Source organism: Onychomys torridus, chromosome 12 (assembly GCF_903995425.1).
Source record: "Onychomys torridus chromosome 12, mOncTor1.1, whole genome shotgun sequence".
In the NCBI taxonomy this organism is placed as follows: domain Eukaryota; kingdom Metazoa; phylum Chordata; class Mammalia; order Rodentia; family Cricetidae; genus Onychomys; species Onychomys torridus.
This window is the reverse complement of record NC_050454.1, coordinates 31,661,846-31,678,622: the sequence shown is the minus strand read 5'-3', so window position 1 is coordinate 31,678,622 and position 16,777 is coordinate 31,661,846. Positions and strand designations below refer to the sequence as shown.

The following is a 16,777-nucleotide window of genomic DNA, read 5'->3' as shown; positions in this document are numbered from 1 at the left end:
TGTGTCCTCGGGAGGCGGAGTCAAGGGCAGCCCCGCCCACCCGGGCCGGGGGAAGACGGGGGAGGCTGGGACGTCAGGCTCTCCTCCCACCCCGGGCCGCCAGCTCCGTTCAGTTCCCGACTCGGTCCTGCAGCGCCTCTAGGCTGCAGATCGGCGCTCCAACCACCTGCTCCGCGCTGCCGCCGAGGAAGCTGGGCGGGAGGGAGGAGCGGGAGGAGGAGGAGGAGGCGGCGGAGGAGGAGACAGGCAGCTTACACACGCCTTCCAGCCCTCCACTCAGAGCAGCCCGAGCCCGCGGCCGCTGCCACTGCTCCAGCTGCCGCCGCTCCAGCCAGTGCCGCGGCTGCCACCTGAGGAGACCCACGGGGCGAGCCCTAGGCGCTGCTGCCCCCGCCGACCCCTCTCCAGGTCCCCGTGATCCGTGCGCGGTGCAACTCTCACCGCTCTTCTGATCATCACCTTTTTTTTTTTTTTCTTTGCAAGAAGAGAAACTAACCGAAGATTGCAGCCAAGCAGAACCGCGTCCACCTTGACTGACTACTGAAGCGTCTCCTGGAATTAAGAGGAGGGTCGCCCGTCCTGGGAGGAGCAGCCAAAGACACCGAGGGAGGGCGTGGAGGGGGAGGGAGGAGCTGCGGGTGGCGCGTGGAGGAAAGTTGCGTGTGGTGTGGTCTAGACCCGACGGCGCAGCGCCACGATCCCCGGGGGACCGTGTGTCTAGGAAAACGCCGTTGCCCCTTGAGTCGGGACCCACGAGCGAGCGGGCCCCGTGGGCCCGGGGACGACGCCCCCTCCTGCGGCGTGGACTTTGTCGGTGGCCCTCGAGGAGGAGGAATATGGCACCTAAGGTTTCTCCTTCTTGCCGTCTGGTTTTCTGCCTCCTGATCTCCGCCGCGGTCCTCAGACCAGGTAAGCAATGGCCTCTGAGCAGCCGACTGCCGCGGTTGTTGTGGCCCGGGGGCGGTTCCCCGGGTGGCCTGGGACGGTGTGTTCTAGCGCGTGGTTGGGGAAGTCAGGGAGCCGGAAAGGCGCGCGGGGACACGGACCTGTCCCTAGGAACAGGCACTTGGGTCACACGTTTTAGGCTTGACTGGTCAGATCAAGTTTGGGCAGAGAGACGGAGAGAGCGAGCACTGAGGAAATCTCCACGAACTTTGGATGAGGCTTAGCTTTGAGGCTGAGGAGCCCCCAGGATTTGCTCTCTCCTCTCTCCCCTGCACGGTCCCTCCGGTCTCGGGGTGTCAAAGTCCACGTCACTGAACCCAGGGCAGCTTTGAGCTGAAATAACTGCCTGCACTTTGTCATGATAAATCCCCTAGTAACTTCCTCTTGCTCAAAATATGAAGACCTGGGAGGGAAGGCAGGGGAAAGGGAGGGCTTTGACCATCTCACAAATAAATAAATAAATAAATAAATAAATAAATAAATAAATAAATAAATAAATAAATAAATAAATAAATAGATAAATAAATATTTGAACCCTGAAATAGCAGCTGCATTGTCTGATTGGTGGTGAGTGTAGGGTTGACGGCAGCCGAGCCACGCAGCGTGGACTGGGTTAGCAGCCAGGTTTGTTAGAAACCCTGTGTGAGGGATTTCTTGATTTCCACACACCCGGTGATAGCGCCTCAGTTCTCACTTCTACACTGAGCCTTCGAAGGAAAATGACAAAATTCCCACCAACCAGAATATCTTGTGGGGAATCCCTTTGCTCACCCTAGGGGGACATCCCTGGCCCTGGCGTCCACCAGCTGGCGGCCTGCGGGCTGACACACCATAGTCCTCTCAATAAATATATGCTCTCCCAGTCTGCTAGCCCAAGTGGCAGGTACTTTTCCCTGCGGAGCCCTAGGATCTAACCTTTTGAAGTTTTGACTTTTTACCGTTTAGTAGCTAGTTGGGGGTTAAACTATTCCCTGTTATTTTGTCTTCTGCCTGCTCCCCCCCCCCCAACCCAGCCCCTTTAGTTTTAAATCAAGGAGGAGGGGGGGAAACGGACTGACTTCCTTTTCGCATCTTTTATCCCTGTACACCCCTTCAGTTATTGGCGAGCTGAAGCCACAGAAGAGGGTTCAATGGCTAGGAATCTTTCTCAGGAAAGAAGAGAAAGTAAGGAGGCCACAGGAGCAGGAGATCCTCAGGGTTTGGGAGCTGCTGCTGCTGCTGCTATGTGTGTGTGTGTGGGGGGGGTATCAGAGTGGGGGGTTGTCTTCACCATATCTCTGTATCAAAGTTGCATTTCTGGGTGAGGTAATGCTTTACTGTTTCTGAGGCTGGGAAAGACATCAGTGGCTAATCTCAGGCTCTGGGGCGGGGACCCTAAAACCTGAGTAGCGCCGGATTTAAGACAGGTAGGCCAGAGTCACAACACTCAGAAGATGAGCATTGGGCCTCTCTTGTCTTGCACAATGTAGACTCACTTTTTCTGGATCCCAGTGTAGGATGGGGGAAGGGCACCTTGGAACCCTGGTGAAGAGTCAAGAAGGTAGCTTGGGGGGGGGGGGGGAGTGTGTGAAATGTGACAATACACACGCCTATGTCCGCTCTTGGCTTTAACCCTTTCACACCAGGCTCCTAGGCTGTCACACTTCCACCCCGGACTGCAACACACAGCAGTTAACCTTTCATGCGGTCGCGCTGGAATTTCTTTTCAGTTGGCCCCGTCGAAAAACAGGTTTTTCTTCACTCGGAACTGCCAACGGGGGAGAGGTTCCTCTTTCAGACCTGATGGCGATTCTTTCTGCACCGCAGGCTCCAGTCCAAGCCACCAGCTGTGCGCTTTCCCGCAGGAACGCGCCTACTGATCCCGGGGGTCGCAAGCCACAAACCCCCAAAATTCGCATTTCCCCTGAATGATAGCGTGGACGTTGTGCAAACTTCGGCATGGGATCTCAGAGTGTTTTGAATGGAAAGATCGTGGTTGTCAAGGCACAGGGTATCCAGCAAATGAGTTCAGGACAGAAAGTTCCTCTCCTGCAGTGTCCTCTGCAGAGGGAGCCTTGAGAGTGAGGTACTGTCTAGCTTCATCCTTGGGGCTCATTTTCCTGCCTGCCTCATTTCTGAAGCAGTTTTAACAGCGTGCGTCAGGTGCCAGAGGACAGACGCTGCTCCTGCAGGTCTTTTGACTTGACGAGGACCACAGTAGTGACCCACATGTTTTAGGCCTCTTGTATAACCTGTTTTGAAGGTAAAGGGAGGCAAGACTTCCACCAACAAAATCTGAATGTGATAAAGGCAATGAAGTGTGTGCTCAGCATCCTAGGTGGCAAAAATCTCATTATTCTTGCAGAAAGAGCGTCAGCCTGTGGTGACATTTTGTACTGCTTTAAAGAAAGCTTTCCTTGGTTGTTTGCAAGGAGGTGTGGCATGGCAGTTAACTCTTTCTTCACTTGAGCCATCTGAGCACAGCCCTCCCTGGGAGTTTTTTTCATTTTTCATGAGGATACAAGGTTCACTCTAAGACTTAAGGACGCATAACGTTCTCAGTGGGGGTACCATCGTTTATCAGTTTATTTCATCAGTTGGGGGGGGAGTAGTAGCCCCTGAAGTCATGTCCTTTCAGATTCCTCACATGGGATTATTAAAATTTATTAATTTTACAAATACAAACTGCTTTGTAGCCATGATAGGTTGTTGTTTGCTTGGTTTATTTAATCCAATAGAAATTTACAATGTAATGGAGTACTGCTTGCAGCAAATTGCTTTTCTAGGCTTGGCTCAAAACCTAGGTCTACATTTGGGCACTTGAACATGACAAGAAACCTTTTGAGGCTTCAGCTTTCTCCTGTGAAAAGTAAAAAAGAAAAAAAAAAAAAGAAAAGAAAAGGAACCATGAATCTATTCCTTGAGACTTCCTCCAGCTCAGACACTGTTTTTTGTATTGAGGGAGAAAAACATTTGGACTGACAGAATCTTTTCCAGTAATGTGTTTCTTATACTCACTCTCCTTCTGGACAAAATTTATTGCTGGAAAGATTTCAGTGTGTATCCCTACTGCTAACTTTCTCTCTTTTTCTCCTTTTATAAATTAATGAGAATGCGGTGTGCTTATTCTTCCATGACCAATCAGGACACTCAAAACAACATGAGATGGGGTAGGAGTGGAGTGGGGGGTTATTAGTCTCTCATTCACCTAGGAGTGGGAAAGGTTTAGACCTTAGAAAAGCCTGGTAGTGTAGCTATCTGCCTCCCTCTTAACTGTGTGTATAGTTCTAGAATTAGGTATAAGCTGGCTGGTACTAAAATGCTCATGTAACAAAACTTGTTCTACTAACCCTAATGGTGCTCATATGATACAGAGAATAGAACACACGGAAAGTTCCATGTCACTTTAAAAGCTATAGAAATCCAAGCTATTTTGCATTGCTAATTCCCAACTTTTCTGACATTTTAGGATATTCCAGCTCACTTTGTGTGTGTGTGTGTGTGTGTGTGTGTGTGTGTGTGTGTGTGTGATAGAAATTCAGATGGGAATCCATGTATATCACCAACTTGTTAAGTTAGGCAGTCAACAAGAGCCCACTCAGTCCTCTTAAGTACTCTTTATATTGAAGCTGGTATTCCAGAGTTCAATTTCTTACCTATTGCAGCTAAGAATGCTGTGGCATGACCTTGAGAGCTATTGTTCTGCCCCTGGTTCTCATCAACAGAATTTTCCTTTTATGTAATTCATGGTTCTGATTGTAATGAGATTAATCATTCCACAGAACTGCATTTTTGAAATTTGTAGCTGTGAGATGTGCTATATTAAAACGTAAAGATATTCACAAAATATTTTTAATCTATTCCACTTAGTTATCTCTTTATTGTTTTATTAAAAGGCACCAAAATGTTTCTTTTCTTTTATCTTAGTCCCTTCTTTATGCCCCCACTTCTTATGCCATTAAACCTAGATCTTACTGAAACTGAGTGCTGAACTATAAACATTTTTTCATGTGTAATAGCAGTATTTTTAAGGCAGTGTTTTAAATGCTTTATGATCATTGTGCCTTATATTCCAGACACACCATTTGTTTAACATCAAACATAAAAGAGTTCTTTAACTCAGATAGACACATCTGATTTATGTCAGGGAATATGGAGAAGAGCCACACAGCTTCCCTATTTTAAATATAAAAAGTGCATCCGTGTCTTTGTGTGGACAAAGAGAATCAGTCCCTTCAAAGTGTTAATTTTGTTCTTTGTTGTTTTCACACAGGTCCTTGCCATTGCTGGCATAAGACTTTTTGTGACGTACAAAGAATTACATCATTCACTGAAATAACAAAAACTTCCAAGATTATTTCCTTAGGAGTGGTGATAAATTAATGTTTGTTGATTATTACTTTCAAATTTTAGTGCATTTATTCTTAAATGAGAACTAAAAAGACTGGAAATGTGTCCATTTCTACCTTTATTTACTTTCTTAATTGAGTATTTCCTTTCCCTATGGAAAGCAAGGTAAAATTTGAATATATATATATTTGCCATTTGACAAAGCTGTAGCCTACAGTTATTCAAGTATTCTTACTATATGTAAAACATTACATATTACTAGAGTTATAAATATTTTCATTCAGCTATTTATTTAAATGACATATCTCATTTTTTTTTTTTTTTTTACTTTTTTGTTGTTGACTAGAGTAGCATATATTTCAGAAAAAAAAGGGCTCAAAAATGCTGTGATAGTTAGTCATTGTTTTATGGTAACCTATTACCATTGCCCATTATCGTAGTAGTGTGTGTTCCAGGAATTAAATTAGCTTTTAATGCTTCTTCTTATTTATCTAGTCAGTTCTCAATTACCCATTGTATCGACGGGAAAATCAGAGTTGCACTCAGTGCATACCAGTCCTAATCAAAGGATTATTTAATGTGACTTTAAGTTGAGTTACTTAACGATCATGCCTGTATCTGGTCTTCTAAGGGTTGATTGTATTTGAAAATAATGAAATCAAACTATGTGGGGAATAGATGGTTCAGAAATTGGGTATCTAACTTCTGCCTCTGGTTTCTCTTTTCTCCTCTCTGTTTTCTATGTCCTTACAAAAAGTGAGATGAAATCTTGGTCAAAGTAAAACTATAAGACTAAAAACATCATTAGTTGTAATTAAGTTTTATAGTCTTTTCAAATGGTAGAAATATCACAGACTTGATAGTCACAAGGAAAACATCCCATGACCACTTTATTTCATCTAATCTTCAAATTTGTCCAGTCACATGTCAATCACTTAGATGGGCAAAGTTAATACTTTCCAGATTGGGTAAGATTTTGCCTTCCCTAAGCGACCACTTTCTTAGCAAGTTTGTTCCATTATTTTACATGAGTTTCTATGAATAAATAAAGAGGTGGTTCCTTTTTTCTTGATATAAGTTGTCTTGGCAACTTGGTACATTGATTTTCCAAAGGCTATTTACCTACCTGCTCTTAGTAAAAACAGTAGTTCTTTCAGTGGATTTCAAGGTCATTCTAAACAGTGGCAAGCAGTAATGTAAAATTTATAAACAACAGAGGGAAACTGAATTAAAAGAAGTTTATGATTACTGAAGGCACAACTATGGAATAGCTTTCTGCCCCAACCTCCTTTTCTGCTCCCTGGCTCACGGCATAGGCAGTTTTCCTGTGGCGTAATCCTGCCATGAAGTACTGTTTCTCCATGGGCCCAAAACAGTGGTGCCAATTGCATTCCAACTGGAAACTCCAGAACTAAGATTGAAAACCTTTTCTCTTTGTAAGTCAACTTTCTCAAGTATTTCATTATAGTCAGAGAACTAACTAGCAGGGCATAATTGTTACTAACTGCTCCATCTACATGTTTACCTTCTGATACTTAACTATAAAAAAATACATTTGTCATCCTGGAAAAGTTCATATTCCTAACATTTTAAAATTTAAATGTCAGTTATAGTGAAATACCACCAAGGGATCTGAGCTTGGTTCTGGTCGAGTACATGAAAGACAGAGTTATAACCTGGTTTTGTAGCGAGTTTGCTCACATAGATCAATAGTTTTAATAAAAAGGGGGTGGGGGAAAGGAAAAAGAAAGTGTGTGTGTGTGTGTGTGTGTGTGAGAGAGAGAGGGGGGGGTGTTTGAGAGAGGCAGAGACAGAGACAGACAGACAGACAGATGGACAGACACACACAGATTTACCAGTATCTTCCATTAATTTCTTACTCTTAAAATTCTTAAACTATAGAATGAAAAGATGGAAAGTTTCATGTGGGAGAGAGAGAAGAGAGATTGAGACCAAGACCCATGCTTTGGCATGTCAAAATAATGGCATAGAATAGTGTGGGACCTGTAAATAAAGAATTTGTTACCAGTCAAAGGGCACATTGTTGACCAATCTAAATTCAAAACGCAGATGACTACTCAACATATAAAATATTCAGTAACTGCTGAGTCCTCAGTGCGTGCAGAGCAAAGAGCTGTACTTTGGGATGAAGAAGTGGACTAATAATTACTTGACAGCTAAGAGGCCATCTCTGCAGCACTGTGTTCTCTGGGAATCAGGAACTTGTACAAAGTGTGTGACTCTCCAGTCTAGGGGGATTGCTAGGTGCTGCAAAAGAATAAAGAACAGTTTACATGGCAGCACCTGGATCTGGTTGGGCTTAGGATAAACTTGGAAACGGTTTAGAAGTGATAGCTGAGGCATGTGCTGAGGAGGAACCCAGCAAAAACTACGGGGTCAGAGAATAGGAGGGATAAGGAGCCTGGGGGTGAGGGGAATGGGGCTCTGACTCAGAGACAAGTGGCACCTCTTCCTTTTTAGAGAAACTAAACCAGCTCTAAAAGTTGTCACAGACACTGGGGGATTCTTGAGGTTGTTTAATACTTCCCTTCTACCTGCTAATTTGCTTGCCAATGTGAGGCTCAGAAAATCTGTTGCACTCAAGTACTCATACAGTGACAGATACTTGCACACACACTTCCCTCTTTTAGGAGGAGTGAGGACTCACTATATCCACATTTTTGCACTTTTCCTTTTTCCTTATCAACACAGTTTAGAGATGAAAAAACCCTGTCATATCAGCACATTTGTTCCACCTTACCTAAAACAAAACAAAACAAAAATATACATTTACTTAAATTGAGACATCGTGATGAACATTTTGCCATCCATGGAAGTGTACCTTCTTGTAGTTTTTATATTGTAAATAGAACAATGAACATTCTTTTAGATGCTGTCTTCTATATGAACAATGATGTTGGAAGGAAGATATGTTGAAAGTGAAATTCCTGAGTTATATAACACATTCATCATTTGAAGAGAAATTCTAAAATTATATTTCAAAAAGCATGCTCCTTCTATAATTGTGCTATTGCCATATAACAAAAATAAAGAGTTGATTTCATATAATCAAAAGATATTGTAAAATACAGTTATGAGTAATGGAATGTACACATAGAGAGCACAAGTTACAAATATATTACGGCCTGATTTCATTGTACACAGATGGAGCCAGAACTGATGATGGGAAACCTGGTTTGTATGGTTTTTTAAATTACTGTTCTTTACATAAAATTTGACACGTAACTTCTAGAACACCTAACTTTTAGAACACAAGCTGTAGTTGGGAGCAATATTTTCTTCCACTCACAAGTGTGGAATCAGATGGGCTGGCACGAAAGTAGATTCAGAGGAAGTCACATGTGTGCGTTCAAAGTACTTGACACTGCTTTCCCTTACACAAGCGATTGCCAAATACTTGTATTCATGCACTGAAGGTACAACATACACTGTGGTGATATAATTAATTTGCAATGCCCATACAAGAGATCTTACTAAGCAAACTTCACATATTTTTAAGTCAATCATATTTTGAACAATGCTTCCAGTAATTCTGTGAATCAGGGTCATCATTTAATTTTTTGTTAAAGCTGAAAGATATCATTATTTACAAACACTAAGAAGGTTAATATGAGTAAACTTATTTCACCCTGTAATTTTTGGACCTATGAAGAAAAATAGGAATGAAATATACTTCATGATGACTTTTATATAGAAAGAAGCATGGAAATCTATATTTGGAAAGTTTCCACCAAGAATATACTGAGAAAAATGTTTTTAAAACAAGGAAAGAAATATTCACAATGGAGTTAAGATGTAGTTTCAAGCTTTTTCTGCCTGTTATTTATGCTTTTATATCACACTTATTAATTTAGTTGGCATGTGTGTATGCTCACAGTATGAGGATAGAGGTCACAGGACAACTTGCTGGAGTCCATTCTCTCCTGCTATTTGGGTCTTGGTAATCAAGCTCAGATCATCAGGCATGACTGCAAGCACCTTTGCCCCCAGAGCCATCTCACTGAGTTCAAATGTGTGGCTGTATATTTCACTCTGAAAGCATAGGGATGACATTTTAACACACACACACACACACACACACATATACATATATGTGTGCATATATATGTATATATATACATATATGTATATATACACACACACATATATATATATATATATATATATATATATATACATATATATGATTTTGTTTATTTGTTTGTTAATCTGCCTGCCCCTGCCTCCTGAGTGCTGGGATTAAAGATGTGAGCCACCACTTCTTGGCTGACTTTTTATATTTTTATAGAGCTCAGCAAGATTCTCCATAGGATAGTATTTTTGGTATTAGATCAAGGAGAAAAATAGAATGGATATTTGCATTCATCCTTCTAGATAAATAACCTATTTGACTCAGTCTCTGGATGACAACCTAGTTCTCAAATATAAGTTATTTAAGAAATGTTTGTTTAGTGAAGAACTCAATCATGTTTCTTATTATACTAAAATATTAAACAAGTATCTATTTATGAAACAGACCATGAATCAGTAATTACCCCTTTGATGATAAGAAATGTCCCCCATTTAAAAGAAAATGGTAAAATAGAGAAAGGGGTGGAGGGAGGGAGTGAGAGAGGGGAGAGGGGAGAGCAAGAGAGAGCGAGAGAGCGAGAGAGAGAGAGAGCGAGAGAGCGAGAGAGTTGAGATTCACAGGATTGTTTTGGAGGTATGATATAGAATTAATCCAAAATGTTCAGAGAGAAATCTCTAGAACTCTTTAAACAGTATCTTCCTGGTGTAGGTTGTATGATACATACTTGGTGTTAAAACCTGTTCTGTACTTGTGACAACCATGACTCATGGCTTCAGGACTGGAATTCACTTACACAACTGAAGAGCTGCAGCTGTGCTCAGGCGTTTTTGGTTTGTTTGTTCATTTTTGTTGTTGTTTTCAGGTAGTTTTCTAGCATTTGTCTGTTTTCTCATTCATAAGTTGAGGAGGATAATTGCCAAATATATTTGATGTAAATATTCAGGAAGGTAATGAGTTCATCTGGCATTTCCCCAAGCCTGACACACAGTGGACTTTCAATAGTTAGGAATGGTTTGCCTTCCATTTTTAGATGTAGTGTTAAAGCTATAATGGAAATTGAACATTATTTTCCTTTATTACTGGAATTTAACAGCTGCTTCTACAATTACTATGCATTTTAAAACTCAATTAGTCAATAGGTTTTGTTGTGTCTAACAAATTATCAGAGGAAATTACCACAGGTAATAGCTAGGAAAGGTACAGCCATGCATGAAGATGGTATTTATTTCTATTGACAAACATATCACACGTCTTTATAATAATCTGTGACAAATATTAAATTAGAATATATTTACCAGAGTAATAGAAAACTTACATTTTCCTACTTTCTCTAGATCTCTACAAGGAAATGGTACACGCTTACAGTCTGCTTGCTCCTTATTTTCTCTAAAATTCCCTTAATTCACACAGCTACAGTCATTTTTTCACTCTGTGGAGTCTATCGTCTTATCTGTTTATTTACTTTGTAATTGGATTATAATGAAAGATATTACTTAGGTTTTGGCACGAAAATCTAGAATTTTTTTTTGTCACCACTGAAAGTCTAATTTATAATAGATTTCTATAAAGCAAGTGCTCATTTCATTGCGTCTTCCATTATAGGTTAGAATTTCAGAATGTGGCTTCTCAGCTATGAAGCTCATGTCTCCATGCTTTACTATCCCAGCTGAGTGGAACAATTGTTTCACCCCGTCTCTGAAACAGTCTATGCCCTGAGGATGTGTCTCCTGAAGTGAGGGCCACAATAGAGTTGTTGGGAATGAAAAGTCATGACTACAAGTAAACCTCATTCAATTCTGTGGCTGTCAGAGCATAAGCTCTTTATAAATGTGACTATTATTTATGTACTTTATCTTTAAGCTTTTCCCTCCAAATATAATTGATATGCATCATTGGTACAGAGAAGAGAAACCACAGAGTCTTCAAAATTATGAAACTGCCAGCTCTGGCATCTCTCCTCTTCGCAGACTGAAGTGGAGCACGGTGACGTGAATATAAAAGGAACAGAAGAAAACAAACGTGGTGATGTGACTTCTCCCCAATGTCATTCTCACCTCCCTTTGATCACATCCTCTCTGCTGCCATCAGAGGGATACCAGTGTGAATCGAATCGTGTAGCTGCCTGCTTACATTACATCCATTGCTCTTCTGTACCGTCACAGTAAAATTAGGCTTTTAGCCTAACAGTTAAGGTTCTTAAAACTTTCTTGCACAGTCTTCCTTGGAACCCATGTTGGAGCTATATTTTGAAATATGTCATGCCCTTTCCATTCTCTGGGTTGCTTACACACATCTCTGGTCTCTATCTTATGCTACAACACTCCCTGCTCCCATCCTCCCACACAGCCTCCTTTAAACTCAACAAGCTGTGTTTCGGAACACGGGTGAGATGCTCTTTCCTCCAAAGACTCCTCCCAGATCTCCCCCAGGCTCCTGTCCTCAGAAGCTCCAAAGCTCATTTCATTATTTCTTGTTGCTTATTTCTTCTTGTTTCTCTTTCTCGAGAGTCTTTCTGTTCCTGGAGATAAGGACTATGATGTCATAATCTTTCTCTACTCAGTGTATTTTGATATATATTTCCTCAGCACCTGTGCCACTGCGTAATTGAATTAGTCAAAATCTCAATTCTTTGTAATAAAGGAGGCATAATTTTATAAGTTCCCATTTATTTATTTAGAAGATAACTCATGTATTACTGCACACATGGAGTCCAGAGAGCAACAGGCAGGAATCAAATTTTTCTTCCTACCATGTGCATCTTCAATATGGACTTTTGATCATCAGCCTGGGGGGCACATTCCTTTACTAGCTGACCCATACCACTGGACCAGAAGTATAAGATGAATTGCTAAACAGTCTTATTAATAAAAAACCCAGAGCCAGATATTGAGGTGAAAACTGAGAGATCAGAGAAGTAGAAAGAAGCCAGCCACGTTCTTACTGCTAGGAAATCCTCAGCCAAGAGAGATCTACTTTCTGTATACTCACACCTATATCCTTTCTGTGCCCTACCATTTTACTTCCTCTCTCCCCTCAGCTACATCACTTCCTCTTTCTGCCCAGCTCTATCACTTCCTATCTGTCTGACAGACCTCCAGACCTCTATGGTAAACTAGTGCTAGGATTAAAGGCATGTGCCACCACACCTGGCTCTGTTCCCAGTGTGGCCTTGAACTCACAGAGATCCAGATGAATCTCTGCCTCCCTAATGCTAGGATTTAAGGTGTGTGCTACCACTGCCTGACTTCTATGTTTACTGTAGTGGCTGGTTTTTTCCCCTGGTATCCATGCAAGCTTTATTTATTAGAGCACAAATAAAATATCACCACACAGAAGCATATTTTAAATAACAAAATATATTCTCATATTAATACAAAATAACTGTAAATGAAAGTTTCTATTTCCTTTAAGAATTTAGGAAAAAACAAAAACTTCTTTGAAAACTTATGCAGAACTTCATTCCTAGCACTTTGGAGACAGAGACAGGCAGATCTCTTATAGTTTGATGCCCACCTGGTCTACATCATCTACCTAGAGATTTCCAGGACAGCCAGTGCTACATAGTTGAGACCCTGCCTCAAACTAGTAATTAATAAAGTAAAACAAAAGCCAAATCATTACTCTAGTCTATGATATGCAAATGAAGTATAAAAACAAATGGAACATTTGTCTATCTAATTGTTTTCAAGTACTAATACATATTAACATAAAATAAAAATATCCATAACTGGGAAATAGTATTGAAAACTTTCTTTTGTTTTATACAGTCTATATATTAATATGAGGTCATCTAGGTCTATATGGTTTCTGAAGACAGTCAAACTAACTATACTTCTGTTTCTAGTTAGTAGCACATGCTCAAAATTGGCAATGAATGCTTGACTTTACTTCAATTTTTTTTTATTTTTTGAAGTTTCAGTTTGTATTTTCTTTGCATGTGTGTGTGTGCATGCGTGCGTGTGCATGCGTGCGTGCGTGCGTGCGTGCGTGTGTGTGTGTGTGTGTGTGTATGTGTGTGTGTGTGTGTGTGTGTGTGTGTGTGTGTGTGTGTGTGTGTGTGTGTGTGTGTTTATACTGGTGTAGTTGTCTAAGAGTGCAACTTTCTGGAGTCAAAGATTTCATGAGCAAATTAATCAGTCACTTAGGCACATAAAACACATTTATCATTAATGCTCTTCAAATACAGTGCAATAAAAAAGTTGGAAAAACACTTTATGTCCCACTTTGCAATTGAATTGTAATGATGACTAGTCAACAAGCCTTCAGAAAATACAGAAAGTTGGGCATGCTGGGTAATGCCTACAGTCCCAGCACTGGGAAGGCTGAGGAAGGAGATCAGGTTCAAGGCCTATTTGGGATAGGCATTGGGTCTTGTCTCCACAAAAAAGATGATATTTGATTTTTTTTTTCTGCAAAATAACCCTAGATCTGGCAGGATGAATCAGTGGACAAGAGTGGCTCAGGTATCCCTCAATGCCTGCTTAAGCAGAGGCTGGGGTCTGGGTGCAGGCTCTCTTTCTGGCATTTATTCATAAATAGAACTTAATTAAATCCATTCTCACGAGCTTAGGACATTACTCCTCCCACTGATTTTTTTTGTCAGACTTTTTTACCCCCCTCTGCACCCTATATTCTTACCTCTTTCCTCTAATTCCTATGATTCCTATTGCTAATGTTTAGACCTTGCTTCCTCACAGGCCTGCAATCCCAGAACAAACTTCTATCTCTGTTTTCCTGCAAATGGTGGATTTTTCTTTCAAAACTCAGAGTTTCATGAAACTTAAACACCATTCTTTATTATCAAGCTAGGCCCATGTGTAAGCACACTTGTGGATAAAGTTATACAGAAGGACAGGTAAGAACTTATATCTTTCTATTCTTTGTCCAGCTCACCAATGTCTCCGGTTCAGAAAGCTTTCATTCCAAACTCTATCCTATAACTCCAAAGCAACCAAAGGTACGCTGAGCAAATTACCTAAGCAACTTTATTTTTCCAGGTTTAAGTGTGCCTGTACTTAAAATCATATTAATTGATGATGGTTCAAGCTGATGAAGTGTTGGTTTCCCTCTTATTTTTACCAGAATTCATTTTCTAAAATAGAAGTTTGCTGATTTCTCCATGAGTAGTGAGAATAACATGGGACTAATTATGTTTTCCTCAGTGGTAGGTAGTAGCCACTCAGGCTGTTTCCAAATGAGGCTATTACAGGAATGTTAGGCGGAAATAAAAATAAAGAATCCTTTCTGTCCACACACACGCACACAAACAATACAGAACATAAAATAAAAAAGAATGAAACCTTTATACAAAACTCAAACCCTTGAAATGTAAGATCTTTTATTTACCTTTTCTTGGTTGTTTATTTTGCCTTCTGAAAATATTGCCTAATCTATTAGCTTTTCCTCTTTTAGATGTTTCAGGATACTGGATCAACTAGAGACTTAACTGCAGAACTTGTATGTGGAGGTGCACAAAGGTTTCCTAGTGAGATCTGAGCTTGCCTTACCCAGCAGGGCTGCATTAAAGGATTGCTTGACCACATGTGGTTACCAGGGTCTACATTTGGCTGAACTAGGGGGAGGTCTTTTGCTCCACCCATTGACATTCCTATAAATAGCCCTTTAGAAGAGACTGGAGCGGGAGGTGGATAAGGATCTAGGCCCTCCTGAGACTATCCTGTATTTCTATCTGTTTCTCTCTCATCTATCTAATATTTCTTATCACTCTCTCCTCGAAAGTTCCCTGTCATAAAATGTAGGAGCCGGGCTCCTAGCTGGACTCCCAAACTTTGCATGTTCATGAACCACAAATCTATATTAATTGAAGTTTCTTCAAAAATAATAAAAGGAAAAAAAAAAAACCTTAGGAAACTGACCTTATACAGACATCCCATTACTTAGTGACTTAAGGAGGAAACATATAAAGTGAATGTTGATTTGTCACTGTTGAGACTATAATGGTTCAGGATCATAGCTGTTCCCTGGCTACTCAGTGACTGATGGGGCAGTGACATGGAAGATTGGAGAGGGAACAAAAGACTTGGCTTCCGTTCTTTATGTGAGCTGGGTTAGTCACTATGTATTTTGCTTCTCCAAATATTCACTTGTTCAATGGTTATGTTAGACTGCAGCCTAGTTGGCTCTCTTCCATGGTAATTGTACAATTTTGCTCTCCTGCCATATAAAAATAATCACTTCATCATCTCTGTTCCATATTATTCGTGCTTTATTTGTCCTCATAACTATGCATTATTAGGAGCTAACCATGTAACGCTTTGCAGATTGAGATCCCCAGTGATAGTGGACCATAAATAAAATAATTGAAACATTGAAATAAAAAAATATGATACAAGCAGAGTGTGAAATTAGGTTAGACAAGGAGCAGTGTAAGCTTTCCCCTATGCCATGCTAAAACTAGGCTTCTTTTATGATTTGCCTTTTTTTTTTTTCTTCCTGTTTAAGACAAGGGCTTGTTATGTAGCCCAGGCTGGTCTGGATATCTTCTTGCCTAGCGTCCTTAAAGTTGCATTTACTGACATGTGCCTCTAACTCTAGCTAAACAAACTTTTCTTAAGACTGTAGTATAATGCTTGATTGAATGCTTTACAATTCAAATGAAGCTGTGTATAATTGCCATTGGCCTGCAGAGAAACAATGCAACTGATTGATTAAACGTATAGAGTACAAGTGTGTGAGGAAGGAGAACTGGAGAAGGAAGGGAAGTAAATGGCTGCTAACAGATGAAAGGCATGTGGTTGCTGAAAGCAAAAGCTCATCCCTTGACTTTGTTGTTTTGCAGAGAAAGACCAGGCACTATTATTCCTGATACCATAGCAAAGATCTAGCCACTCTACTGTTTGCAACTTTGATGTGTTAGGATACTCTGGATAGATATTCTCTGACCTTTTTTTTCAACTTAAAAAATTTATATGCAAGAAGGATAACTTGTTGATAAATTTAATGACACGTGCCTTGCTTTCTTTATCTATAGAGCAGTAAGAATGGCAGATTACAATTTCTAATTCTGCAGATTTTTTTTTTTGGGGGGGGAGATTTTGAGAAATTGAACCTAAATGTTTGTGACTACAGAAATACTTGCTAAAGAAAACTTATTTTGAATTAAAAAACTATGTATTTCTTACTTGTCCTTTTTATCTATAGAGTGAATTCACTTCTAACTTAATTATTATTAGATTCCAAATGGTTTTCACCACACTCTGTGGATCTCTGACTCTTGAGGATTTAAACTCAAGAGGCTTCATGGTAAAATTTCTAAAGAAAGGAATAAAGAAGATTTGGAGTTGGGTGGATGGAGGAAGTGGGGAGGGTTCTGGGAGGAGAAACAGTCACCAGAATATATTGTATGAAAAAACATTTTCAATAAAAAATAAGACTTACTCAGTATGAGTG

At 40.5% G+C, this 16,777-nt stretch overlaps 1 protein-coding gene across 2 annotated transcripts in view; it reads left to right on the top strand.

The window, feature by feature from the left end:
• The first annotated feature begins 225 nt into the window (after positions 1–225).
• The window catches only part of Alcam (activated leukocyte cell adhesion molecule), a 185,126-nt gene continuing 168,574 nt past the window's right edge, over positions 226–16,777 (top strand). For both annotated transcript variants that reach the window (XM_036203492.1, XM_036203491.1), the window contains exon 1: positions 226–909. In XM_036203492.1, the coding sequence (XP_036059385.1) occupies positions 837–909 (73 nt within the window). In that variant the 5' untranslated portion in view covers positions 226–836. The remainder of the gene's footprint in view (positions 910–16,777) is intronic.